The sequence below is a fragment of the Quercus lobata genome, chromosome 6 (assembly GCF_001633185.2).
Source record: "Quercus lobata isolate SW786 chromosome 6, ValleyOak3.0 Primary Assembly, whole genome shotgun sequence".
Lineage (NCBI taxonomy): Eukaryota > Viridiplantae > Streptophyta > Magnoliopsida > Fagales > Fagaceae > Quercus > Quercus lobata.
The window spans coordinates 30551410-30564500 of record NC_044909.1 but is presented as its reverse complement, the minus strand read 5'-3'; the positions used below and the strand labels follow the sequence as shown (position 1 = coordinate 30564500).

General features: G+C 33.2%; 1 protein-coding gene across 1 annotated transcript; it reads right to left on the bottom strand.

The window, feature by feature from the left end:
• Positions 1 to 5311: 5311 nt before the first annotated feature.
• On the bottom strand, positions 5312 to 6217 carry LOC115950667 (RING-H2 finger protein ATL78-like). Its single transcript, XM_031067890.1, has one exon. The coding sequence runs from the start codon at positions 6161 to 6163 to the stop codon at positions 5483 to 5485; it is 681 nt and encodes a 226-aa protein (XP_030923750.1). The 5' UTR covers positions 6164 to 6217; the 3' UTR covers positions 5312 to 5482.
• Positions 6218 to 13091: the final 6874 nt, after the last annotated feature.

Genomic DNA, 13091 nt, shown 5'->3' with positions numbered 1-13091 from the left:
ACGGATTAATCCCATACAACTTTCTTGAATTCCCTTTATGTGCTTCTTATAGGTCATGGCACTACTGAAGGTATACTAATTGCTTACTAGTTGCTGCTTTGAAGCTCTTCTTGTTATCTTTTTCTTTCTCCCCCACCCCCGGGGCATTTTTTTTTTTACCATTCTTTCTTTTTTGGCTCCCTTAGATGACACTTGCTGAAGAAGCTGTAGTTGATTAGTCTTTATTTACAACAATTATGCCCTTACCATTTTCTGTAAACTCTGATTTTGTACCCACATCGAGGCAATTAGTAGAACTGAAGTGGCAAGTGTTGTTCCAAATTCGTAGTATCCTGATCAACCTCTAGTTAATGTTTCCGACTAGATTGGTATGATCTGTAGTGCATAGTTATCTTGAATTTTTAATAAGCTGTCATGAACAATTGTAACTTTCAGTATCAAACAAAAAATTACATATTCTAGGGTTGGCATTGTTGTATGATGAAAAGAAAAAAATGCACTAACTAAGAATATTCTGGAATTTTGGTAGCATTAATTTTTAAACGATAGAATAAAAGAGAGAATTGTCAGCTTTTCACCTTCCATAGACATTCCCATTCCTTTTATACTAGAGGGCTTGCATTGAGTATGTGGTGTGTGTTGTCTGGTCATATCTTTTAGCACATATAGGGTACACTATAAGTGGAAGAATTAGATCACTACTTCTAGAGATGTGAGAGTTTGAATAATTGTGAAAACTCATCCATAAAGTATTTTGTCATTTCAATTAGAAAATAGTGTAGCCAGCACATCATGGAATCTCTAGGCAATTGTCCCTTCTAAGTGGTGGTGTAGCCTAGGTAAAAGTTTGCATTTTCACCTTTGTTAATCTTCACTTCTATTATATATTTTTATATGAATTCCTCTTGCAAAGTGCAATAGACTCAAAGAAGAGCAAAACTAGAGGCAAAAGAAATAAGGAATTATGTTTTATTTTTTATGTGGGGCCACCTTTATATGATTTAATTGATGTTATCATATTGAGTCTTACATGAAGGTTTATTTCTTGAGTATTTTGTTGGTTTCCTTTTATTCATGTATAAGTTTTACAATATCAAGTGTAAATTGGTCTTTTACTGTTGCTGGAATGGGCCGTGCTAGTAGCCCATGGAAGTCTATTATTATTATTAGTTTAATCTTATGGGCTTTGTTGTGTCATTGACCTTTCATGGCCTTTGGTTTAGCCTGTAATTCAAAATGTTTTTATGTTGGGACTCTTAAACAGTAGCCTATAATATTCTTCAGAGATCAAAATATTATTTTTATAATAATAATAATAATAATAATTATTATTATTATTATACAGCCACTACCACTACTAGTAGTCTACTACTATTGTTGTTACTATTATCTTCTGCTGATGCCATAGCCATTGCTAGTTCTCTGTCTTCTCTCTTTCTTCTTCTCCTTTCCTTTAGATTATTTGATTTGAAAGTATCTGCACACTGTAGTATGATAACAATTGTTACCTAAACTTCCCCAAGCACTGTCAAACCAATCTACAGCAATCCTATCACTGCTCTTTGCAAACCAGCCAGTATTAATTGTCATGAGGCCATTCTGCATTTATTTTATATGCAAATTTAGTGTACTGTATCACCAGCTCCTGTTTTGCAATAAGAAATTGCAGTGTAAGGAGAAAGATACCATATTTCTATTTATGGTAAAGCACTTAATTTAGCGGCTTTACTTCACTTGGAACTAATAAAATTCTTGCTCAGCCAAAAAGAAGTGCGGAACTTGCTCAGAGTAAAAATTTGTGTCAACTGTCAAGCTGAGTACTAAATTGTTGAAGACTGTTCTTGAGTCAAGCAGTTGCCTGTTCAAATTTCACCTTATGGTGCTGATTTTTTGCCATGCTAATGTAGTTGGTTTGATTTAGAGCTCTGTCTGTGCTGTACTCACTGAATATGAATTATGAAAAGAAACTTAAATTTTACATGATTAAAACTTGGGATTAACCATGAACAGTAGGTTCCATGCCATATTGGTGAAGATGCTTTGAGCAGCATGAAGTCTATGAATAACACTGGGGATAAAGCTACCTACCAATCATCTCTCTGACCCTGCAAAAAGTGGAAACTTTGTTCACTGGGTATGACCTTTTCTTATGGGGTCTGGAAGAAAATTTTCAAATTGTTTCAAGTCATTTCTTTCTGATTGGTAAGTTACAAATGCACCTAGTGGTTCTTGAACCCACAACCTTAAGCTTCACCTTGTTCCTGTTGAAGGAGGAAGTTCTATTTGAGCTAGAGCTCATTGGCCTCTGTTGAGTCATTTCTTGCTGGGTAGATGCTACAGGTCAACTATTTATATTGCCCGTTGTTAGGTGTGATGTTCTTGATAAGGATCATCAACTTAAGATTTAATATTCTAGATACTCAAAAAACTAACAAGAGCATTTAAAGTATTACATGAACAGGATCCTGGTCAAAATTATATATCAATATGCCAAACCCATACCCTTTATAAGTGGAAAAACTTTATACAAATATTTGTTAATTATAGTAACACCATTCATTTTTCTTGTTCTTGGCCAGATGTTTATTTTCTTCTTCTGTGGTTGCTTGAGTGCATGCGATTAACTGCCCCAATGGAGGTAACGATCTGAATATAAGTTAGGGGATTGGCTTGGTTCTAACCATGATTGGTTGAGTTTAAGTATAATTTTTTAGTCTATTCACATTCATGACTTATTAAACAGTAAATATGATGATCTGACTTGAAAGATAAAAAATGGAACATGGTGCCCTGTTTATCTATGATTAGACATGTGTCTTCTACCTTTATTTGAAGTTCATTATGTGCCCAAATATTAGTTATTTTCTATATCAATGTTGTGTGTGTAATTTTAACTTGTGTTTAACTCTCTCCATTGAGAGAGAGAGAGAGAGAGATTGGGTCATACACATGCAGTAGTGTCTATTAACTTTCATAGTGTAGCCTCTTTGGCCAGTGGAATATATTATGAAATATTTATTGCCATGGATCTTTTTCCAGTAGCATGCTTTGTTTTATTAATGATATTTTTATACCTTTATTCCTTTCCACCCAGTTTTGGGTCCCTCGGAGGTCAATTATATCTATGGAATTCATATCAAGAGTTTCATTTCCAGAGGCATTCTTAAAAGAAAGTGCTTTGCTGTACCTATGATTTTTCTTCTTCATTCTAATTTTTGTACCTCAAACTCACATCCCTGCTAATGGTGGATTTAAGCTCAATACTTAGGTTTGCCATGAAGATTAAATGGAATTTCTCCCTTTCCGTCTCTGCACTCACACCCCATCCTTAAACAAAAAGAAATACAGGAAGAAAATAAGCATGATACATGCAGGGAGATAATAATCATGAAAATTAAGATACTTACATCTCCTTGGTACTCTCCCCTGTAATCTTATGCGTAGGATGCCAAGAGCCTTATAACTCAACTAACACCTCTAGATGTTTTCAACAGAGACGTATAGGGTTCAAATCCCCTCTCCACCATTGTAATTATCGAATTATCAAAAAAAAAAAAAAAACTTATGCATAGCCTAGTTGCACCTAAGCTTGCCAGACTCAAGCCCTTGGTGCATTGAAGCAGCTGTACTCTGCTGCCCACTTTAAAATTGAACCTGTTATTTGATTCTTAGGTAATGCTCCAATTTGGCACATAAGCTAAGAAGTTTTTTTTGATAATATAGATCTTGGAACATTACGTTTTTCGGTATAACTTTTCTGGCTTCTCTTGTTGGGTACTTTTAAAGTTGATTGTGCATGCATGTAAAATGTGTATGGAGATAAGTTACTAATATAATGCTTTTATTTTATAACCTTTGGCAGAGAAGACAAAGAGAGGGAAAAAAGTGGGGAATCTTTACAATAATCATTCCAATGTTGAATAGTAAGATCATGGACTAAACCTCTTTGTTTTATTTTTCTCTTTCTTCTTAACCTCCCCCCCCCCCCCCCCCCAAAAAAAAAAAAAAAAAAACACCACCACCAACACAATAGGTGTTTTTCCCCCTTTTGTGCCTCCTTCTGGTTGTTGCATAGACAAAAAGTATATCAGTAAATATGATAAAAGTATCTGAATGCTTACAATAATCGCATATTTTATTTTGCTAATTTCCTGGCTGAAAATGTTTGTGCAGCTGTCCCAATTTGTGTTACTTTGGCCAACCCCCTTACAGATTGTCAATTTTCTGTTTTCTAATATTGTGGGTTTCAAATTGTGTAATAGTAAAAAAGGTCACTGTGCAAAATTACTTCAGCTCTCTCTCTCTTCTGCCAATTCTTTTTTGCATTTCCTGCGTCCATATTCACCACTTATTCAAATTGTTTGATGTAACTAGGAAAATGGACATTTTAGTAAAAAGAAATGAGGGTGTATAGAATTTATGCAATCTTCCTAAATTACAGTTATCACAAATGATTGATATTGTCACACCATTTGTCAGTGCTAAACCTCTACTTCACCTATCATTGTTCCACATGTGACCTTATTATGCTACAAGTATGACACAGTAACATGAGCCTAGCAAATAAAAATATTGCAGCTGGCCAAATGCAACTAGTCAGTGCTCGCTATGAAACACTTCACATGAGTACTATGATACAAAATCCTCCTAGTAAGTACATTCTCATTTGATTTGAAAGTACATAGTGGTTTCACCCTCAGCTACCATTCTATTTATGCTCTATTGACTGGATGATCAACATCTCTTTCAATGTATTTCTATCTTGTTTCCAATATATAGGAAAATTTGGATTTTTCCTGGAACTTTTTCCATTGTGTTTGCAGGAAATTTGATATGAGCACATTTCCTTTTCACACCACTTTGAACTTTGAGACTATATGGCTGCATGTGTAGGCTCTATCCTCATAATTGCTTGAAATAGCATTATTCTAGACTTGTCTTGTAGGGAATTAAATTATTGCCTTGAAGATGATCCGAAGAAAAAAAAATGTTGAAAGGATTTTGTCATCCTGGGATATCCAAACACGTCCTTGACAAATACTATTCTAAGGTTATATTATTGTATAATTGCAATGCCCTTGACCATATGGTATATACCATTATTAGTGTTTTCTACTTTCAATAAAAAAATTAAAAGACTCTGAGGTCTGTAAGTGATTTGCCTTCTCAGAATTCTATGGTTAGCTACTTGTTGGACTTGCTCCTAGCTTTATTGACTTTGCTGGGCTAATGACGGAACCTATTCATGTTCGTGGTTCATTTATTTATCCCTGAACAACGAATGTAATTTTGATTTTAATATTAGTGTTCATACATTTGGGAAGAAAAATGAAACAAGTCACAAATTCATTCTATACAAATTTACAATTAGCACTGCACTTCTTGCGGTTGGGTTTGTGACCTTAAAAAGGCCTTTTAGCTTTAGTGCTAACTGTAAGGCACAAGGCTAAACTACATCTACCATATCATACAAAGTATATACCTACGGAAGTCCCCTATAATTACATATCAAACCTTCCGGTTCCAGTGGTGCTATGCTTACAGTGCTTTCATGCACTGGTGGAGGTGGTTCTGATGAGCTAGCCTGGCTGCAGCCGACGATCTTTTGGCAGGTCTCAATCAGGCAGTGCCTACATTTTGGGCATGATGAGTGTGAACTTAGCCACTTATCGATGCACCGGACATGGAATCCATGGTGGCACTTTGGTAGAAGGCGAACACGCTCACCGGCTGTGAAATCTGATAGGCATATCACACACTCGGTGTCCAATCCTGGCAGGTTCAGCTCAGCTGAGTAACTAACTGTTGGGAAAGTCTTGAGGGCCTTTTTCTTGACCCCAGTATTGGCTGTCCTAGCTGAGTCGTCTCCACTTGAATCAGAAGCTACTAACCTTGAGCAACTTAAGGCACACCTAATGATAGAATTTAAGCCAAGGGAGCAAATCAAGGCACATAAAAGAACTGAGAGGACCATAACAACATTTGTATCAAAGCTATTGTCAACAGTGTTGCTTCCTAATGACTCAGGGCTATGTCCAGGGACTGGAGGGGATGCTGTAGCTGGTGCTTGGTAAAGAGGGTTGTGATAGAGCAGTCTCCTTGAATAGAAATCTCCCAAAAAGTCTTGGAAGAGCTGAGTAGGTGTGAGTTTAGAATCAGACATGTTTGTAGTGTGTATCTTTTGACTCTTGAGTTGAGATCTTGAGTTAAGAAAGCGCTTCTTGAAGGTGGGCTGCAGAGGGGATTTATATATAGGAAAAGATTTTTTTTTAAAAAGGGTTTAAACTTTTATTTTTATTTTTTGAGTTATTGGTATATTTAAAGTTAGTATGTAATTTAAAGTGACAATAGGATTTTATTTTTTATCGAATATGCAGATATAGATCTTTATCCTTGTGGATTCTACACTAAACCTTTTATAGTTTAATGGACCTTCTAATCAAAATAGGCCCATCTCATTTTTTGAGTGGCATAAAGTGATATGTGGAATTCGTCTTTCATTAATTATATCTCTAAATGCCGCACGGGACCCACTGGCTCAATAATTGGGCCCAATGAGTTTCAATGATGACATGGAAATATGTTTTACAAATTGATATGAGTGGGATTTTGCATATTTGTCAAGAGAAGAACTACATTTTTTTTTCCTCTCTTCTCTTGGATTTTTGTTTAAGCAAGTGTTTAGTTTAGTCATTAGAGTGACATATAGGCCGAAATGTATTATTGAGTCAGACTAGGCTCAAGTCATGATACTCTATTGGTCACTATGAGAGTGTTCAACAAGAATTGAATTAATCATATATTGCAATCACAAAGTTTAACCATGTAGTAGTACTCATCACCATAAAAGCCTTTTCCAACAAGCATATTTTACCTACCTGGGTTTGAAGGCTCTTGAAAATGACAAGCTGGGCTAATACGAGTAATAATCGAGTTCAAGCAATAGAGTCCAATATACTTAGCATCTAATTGGTAAATTAGTATAATTGAGATAACCAACTAGTGACTGGCTAGCTCACTGATGAAACTGTATGCACTGAGTTCGTTCTCTACTCTCTCTTACTAATTAATTTTCATCTACTATCACAAACGAAACACCACTAGTTAGGAACACTTGGCTCCCACTTAAAAGTTGTAAACCACAATCCTTTGCATACAACACCTATTACCTTTTGCCAATGTGTTATATGCGCTGTTACCCTTTATGTCAACTCCTATATTTTTAACTACAATACATTTATATATATCAACTTTCATCTTTTTTAATTGCAATACTGCTTACTTGGTACGGCAATTGTCGGAGACCTTTAATCACACCTCTAATTATATACCAAATCTGATTACAGTATATGATACGGAAAATGTCCTTTTAAGATTTGCTGTTTTATCGTATGAAACCAAGTTATGATCTCTTTATTCTCCAAAAAAAAAACAAAAAAGTTATGATCTCTTTTCAATGCAAGTTGGCAGATTGCGATCTATTGCACTATTGCAGTTGTAATAATTAACTTTTTCTAGTGGTTCCTACTTAAAGCAGCATTATCTATAACATTTTTGGAACAATCCCTGATAATAATAAAAACCCCAAATTGGTTTTAATGGAAGTAATATAATTAAGGTTAACAAGGTTTTTCTGAATCATGTGCATACAGAGGTAATGACTTCGAAACCAACAGTATGACATATAAAGTAGAATGCTCATGGATTGGATATTGTAAATTTAATATATATAAAAAAATAAAAAAAAAAATTGCCTTGAAGAACAAGTGGGGATACTTGTTTCTTCCTTTTTCACTTACATTAATTTTTATAGTGAGAGATGAGAAATGGGCTGAGCTTGAAGAGTTGCTTTAGTTTTTTTGTTTGTACTGGAAGTACCACTACTGGGATCCATATCTTGTTGGTTGGCTGGATTTCACTAGGTTGTTGTTGTGGGTCCAACATTCCAAGTTACAGAGAGAGAGAGAGAGAGAGAGAGAGAGAGATTATCTTGTTGTATATATTATGTGGTGATAATAAAACAAGTTACTTAAAAAAAGAAAAGAAAAAAAGAAGAGTCTAGTGATATCTAAAACAAATGTGATCCACGTGCTAATCTACTACTGAGGAGTGAGAAGTGCAATTATCCCATTGGATGAAAATGGCATGTGAAGTAGAGTGGGGGAGCACTATTAGAAAACATCTGTGCTATTCAAGCAAACATGTTGTAAAAGTTCCATGCCTCTCATTTTGGTTAATATTTCACTTAAATTATAAATATTGAAATATTGGGAAAGATCCCAGATCTTATCCCCGAAATGCATATTATCATTTCATAAATTTGCAACATTTGCTTGGCACATGACATCCCTTAATAGTTCATTTTTATCATATGAATTGATATATGACTAATGTGACACAATAACTACTTGGGACAACAATGGATGCCTATATTGGAAATAACTACTTAGGACAACAATGGATGCCTATATTGGAAATAGGTTCACATTCAGACAAGTTGTTGAGCACTTCACAAAAAATTTAAAAAAATTAAAAATTGTTGAGTACTTCTAAAATGAAAAATTATATAATATTCTTAGATCTATTATTCATGTGAGAGGAAAGAATATCTACTGTACTATTTGAATACCCTTTTTTTTTTTTTTTTTGAGTTTTGTTCTACTGATTATTACTATTTGAATAATTTATAATAACCTAAACACTTTAAATTTTCAAGCAAGTTTCGTTAAAAACTATATAGTTCAAAAAAAAAAAAAAAATGGCTATTAGAAGCCAGCTCTATCATTAATATATGAATATAATGATTAAAAGTTCAGCAAGATTTGTTTGAAAAGAAATTTAATTTAGTATTTCCTACTAATTAAGGATCAAACAAAGCTGTGGTGTGCCTCCCTCAACCAAATTATTACATTTTGGGTAAGAATTTGGCATAGTTCCTAATAAAACTTGGCTCCTAAGCTTTTTGCTTAAAAGCTAGCTACCACATGAGGATAAAAAAATTCAGAATTTATTATCTCAAAAAATAGATCATAGGCAAATAAATTCAGTTTGAAATGACGACTAATATATACTTTTAGGCTTTTAGCCAACCTAATTAGACTAATGATCAAAAAAATTAGACTAATGATCAAATCATCAAAATGAGTTTTTTTTTTAATCTTCAAAAGTTTAATAAGGTTTATAGAATAAAGGGTCTTGATATTCTTTCTCGCTTTGAATATGGTGGTTTTTCAATGCATATACTAAAATTTATGCAATATCAAGAAACTGTACTTAAGGCAATTGTCAATTATTCCTTTCACATTGTAAAGTACTAAAGTTACTGGGTCTAATTTCCAATTCCTCATCCTCTAAGTGTCAACTCCAAAAATATCCCCAAGACCAAGATCAAGTGCTTATGTGATTCCTTAGCATGTTCCCATAGCGTCAATATGCGAAGTTGACGATACCCTTTTCTCTTTTGGGATCAAGTAATTGCCATCAAGTTCGATCCCCATTGTTCTTCCAAAAATTTTCCGTATCAATTTTCCTCAAACAAAAGCACCATTTTAATCTACTTGTAGAAATCGCTAGTCAGAGATTTCTTTCACTTTACTGATTGTTGTCTATGATGGAAATTGATCTTCAGCATTTGATAATTTTAGTACATATAAAAAATTACATAAAAAGACAATTACAGTCTTAGCTTTTTATGAGTGAATCATTCTAGCTAGTACATCCACGTAGATTATGCAATAACTAACTGTTTGTCAAAGTCATGTTCATCTTGTATGAGTATGATCTCTGAATTATTACCTACGGTACCAAAATTCCACTCATTCTTTAGAAAAACTTTCAAAAAAGTTCTCAGGGAAAATAATGAAAAATAAGCAGCATGGATGCATTTGTCAAGTTGTTCCTCATTTCCAAACAAAGATGATGAGTTGGAAGTAAAGTAGGATTACAAAGTGAGAAAAGGGATATTATTGAAAACAAAAGCCAAAGCCAAAGAATAATATATAATCTTTAAAAATAAAAAACACTAGTTATCTAGAAGCATTGACGATGAAAATTTAAAGCCATTCCACCCATTTGCTTTTTGCCTACTGATTTGCTAATCTAATAAAACCATTGACGCTTTGTGGAAAACGCTCTCCAATGACTGTGGAGGAAGAAATTAAAGCAGACTGCACTGGAAGAGAGAAAGACATTTTCGCTTAGTTCTTCGCCAATACTGGATTGGACTGCATAAATTTTACGTACTTGAGTGGCCATTAGGGCTGCACTTTTTGCCCTTTACACCACAGCTGAGCTTAATCTATCATATGAAGCTGTGTATAAGGACAATAGGACATCACCTTAGTCCGCTACCTCGGTCGGTCCTTTCAGGTGCGCACCTGAATGGACCGACCATCTTCATATATATATTTTTTTTCCTTCTTTTTTGTTTTGTTTAAATACCTGTTAATTTATTTCTTATTCTTGAAAACAGTTTTTCTAATATCAAATTTACAGTGTCATAGATGTTACCACATGTTTTGTACAATTCTTTCTAGAGAATAAGATATGAATATTAATTCAATAATTTCTAGTTTAGGAAAAACACAATCCTTCAAAATATCATGTTTCTAAATTTTCTTCTTGCATTTTGAACAGAGCTTTTAAAAACTTGAAAAGTGCAACTCAAATTGTAGTTTTGTAAAGAGTAGAGAAAATTGCACACTCACCCAATGCACATTGCCACATGGACTAAAATCATGTACAAAATGTACAATAGCGAGCGCGCAAGATATTCTGTTTTGCAAATTGGGTACTCTAGGTTTTATCTTGTCAAAATTGTCCTGACATATATTTAGAGAAAAGTATTGGGTGTTTTCGAAGCATAGTGACACAATACTTCTTTCTCTCATATTCATGGTTAATCCTATCATAAATTTAATTAATAGAATCCAAGGGAGTTGGAAATTTTTTTTAAAACTCTCTTATGTTTGGTAAATTTAGATTTCACCCCCATTTTTTTAAGAGGTGGCCCTCCAAAGAATAAAGCTACCCCCCCCCCCCCCCAACACATAAGCCGAATTTGGTGCCCTCCTCCCCAAAAAAATCCTAACTTTTCACAATTTGTCTTTTTCCATTTCTCCTCTCAATGCTTTGTCTATATATTCTCTCTGTCCCAATTTGTTTGTCCTTTTGAAAAGTCAAACTTTTTAAGGGAACGTCATTTATTGCTTTGTCTATCTTATAGAAATGTATAAGTTTACAAAACTACTCTTAAATAAATTTATTAGCTTTTTTTTTTTTTTAAAGAGTTATTTTTGATGAGACAACTAAAAAGGTGCCCCAATTAGATTGATTTTTTTTAAATATTTGTTAGTTTTCTTTTTAAATAATTTTGAAAATAAAGTAGGGGTATAATAGGAACATTAGTAAATTAATAACTTTTACTTTTAGAAATAGGATAATATTTTGGGACATCCCAAAATGGAATAGATGACAAACAAACTGAGAGTATCTTTTTTTTTTTTTTTTGGTTAACTTTTTAAAACTTTTAGCCTCCATAACTTTTAGTTTTAGTTTCATTTAGAAGATTAATTATTCAATTCTTCTAAAATGATAAAACTCACGTATAGTATACTTAATTCCCCAATTAAACTCATTTGTATTAAATTTAATTGTTCATGAAAATGATAACACTATTTGCATTTTATTGGTGTATGAATTTAATTTAGAAACTTAATGTACTACACTTAAAAAGGCACCATAAGTTTTGCCATTTCCCAAAACTTTACAATATGTCCATCCACTTTATAGCCCCCTAAATGATTCTTCTTATCACCATTACTCTCTCTTCAATTTCCTTTTATTAATTCTTCCTTACTGACACTCTCGCATAGTCAAATTTTCATTAGATCCTCCCTCTTTCTTAAGCGAATCATGAGAGGTACAAAATTTTCTTCTTCTTTTCATAGCTATTTTAGTTTAATTTCTATTTATTTATGATTTTCTTCTTTAGTTCAATTTTTATTTTGTTGAGAGGTACGAAAGTGATTTGATTTTGATTTTTTTACTATAGTAATCTAATCAATTTGAATTTAAATTCTATTGATTTTATGGTTGTTTATAGTGATTTTGTCATATTTAATTTTTATGAATATTATTTCTTATGAATGTAGTCTAGTTTTGTTATATACTTATATTTAATTTCTATGAATGTTATGGACTTATGATTGTTTAAAAGAATAAGAGAAACTTAGGGGAAACATAACCTTATATATTATGGTCAATTTGTCATTTAGCTTGTAAGTATTTTGAGTGCTAATAATAATGAATATATATATACACACACTTCAAGACTTACTTTGGTGACATGAGCTAATAAAGTAAATCAGTAGCTCATTTTCTAGAAAGAGAAGCCTCAACATCTTTTCAAACTTGGTCTCCATTCCTATGGCAGTTTCGTCAATGAACGTAGACTTAAGAATTTTATTTATTTATTTATTTTTTTAACTAATGCTGAAGACATGTATGTATGTATGTATGTTGTAATTTTACACCGTGTTTAGCAAAAACAAGGGAGAGGGTAGAGAAAGGAAAGGGAGGAAGAGAGGAGAGAGGAAATGGAAGAGAAAGAGAAAAAAAAAAATTCATGAAGTTGTTTGGTTTGTAAGAGAGAAATGGAGAGAAATATAGTTTATTGGTAGGTCCCACTATCAAAACTCTTTCTTCTCTCTCCATTTTCTCCCAAATTAATTAGGGAGGAAAGAATTTGATGGGCCATGGAGGAAAATAGAGTCTTGGCTAAATATTATAGAAAATGAAGTTTATTTGTGATATGGGTACTATTCAAATTTATTTGGAAAAAGGAGGAGAAAAGCGAATTTCGGTAATAGCATTGCCGAACTTCTGAGAAAAAAAGTAAGAGAGAGGAGAGAAAAATGATGCGATAGGAAGAAAGAAAAAAAGTAATTTCGGTATTGGTGTTGCCAAAATACCAAAAAAAGAAAAAAAGTATTTCAGTAATACAATTACCGAATTAATTTCCTCATGCCCACAAATATTTGCCCGTTAGTTTCATTTTCTAACTGTTAGTTTCTTTTAAAAAAAAAGAAAAA

Coding starts and splice junctions, on each gene's coding strand:
- LOC115950667 (XM_031067890.1), bottom strand. CDS start 6,163: ATGTCTGATTCTAAACTCACACCTACTCAGCTCTTCCAAGACTTTTTG.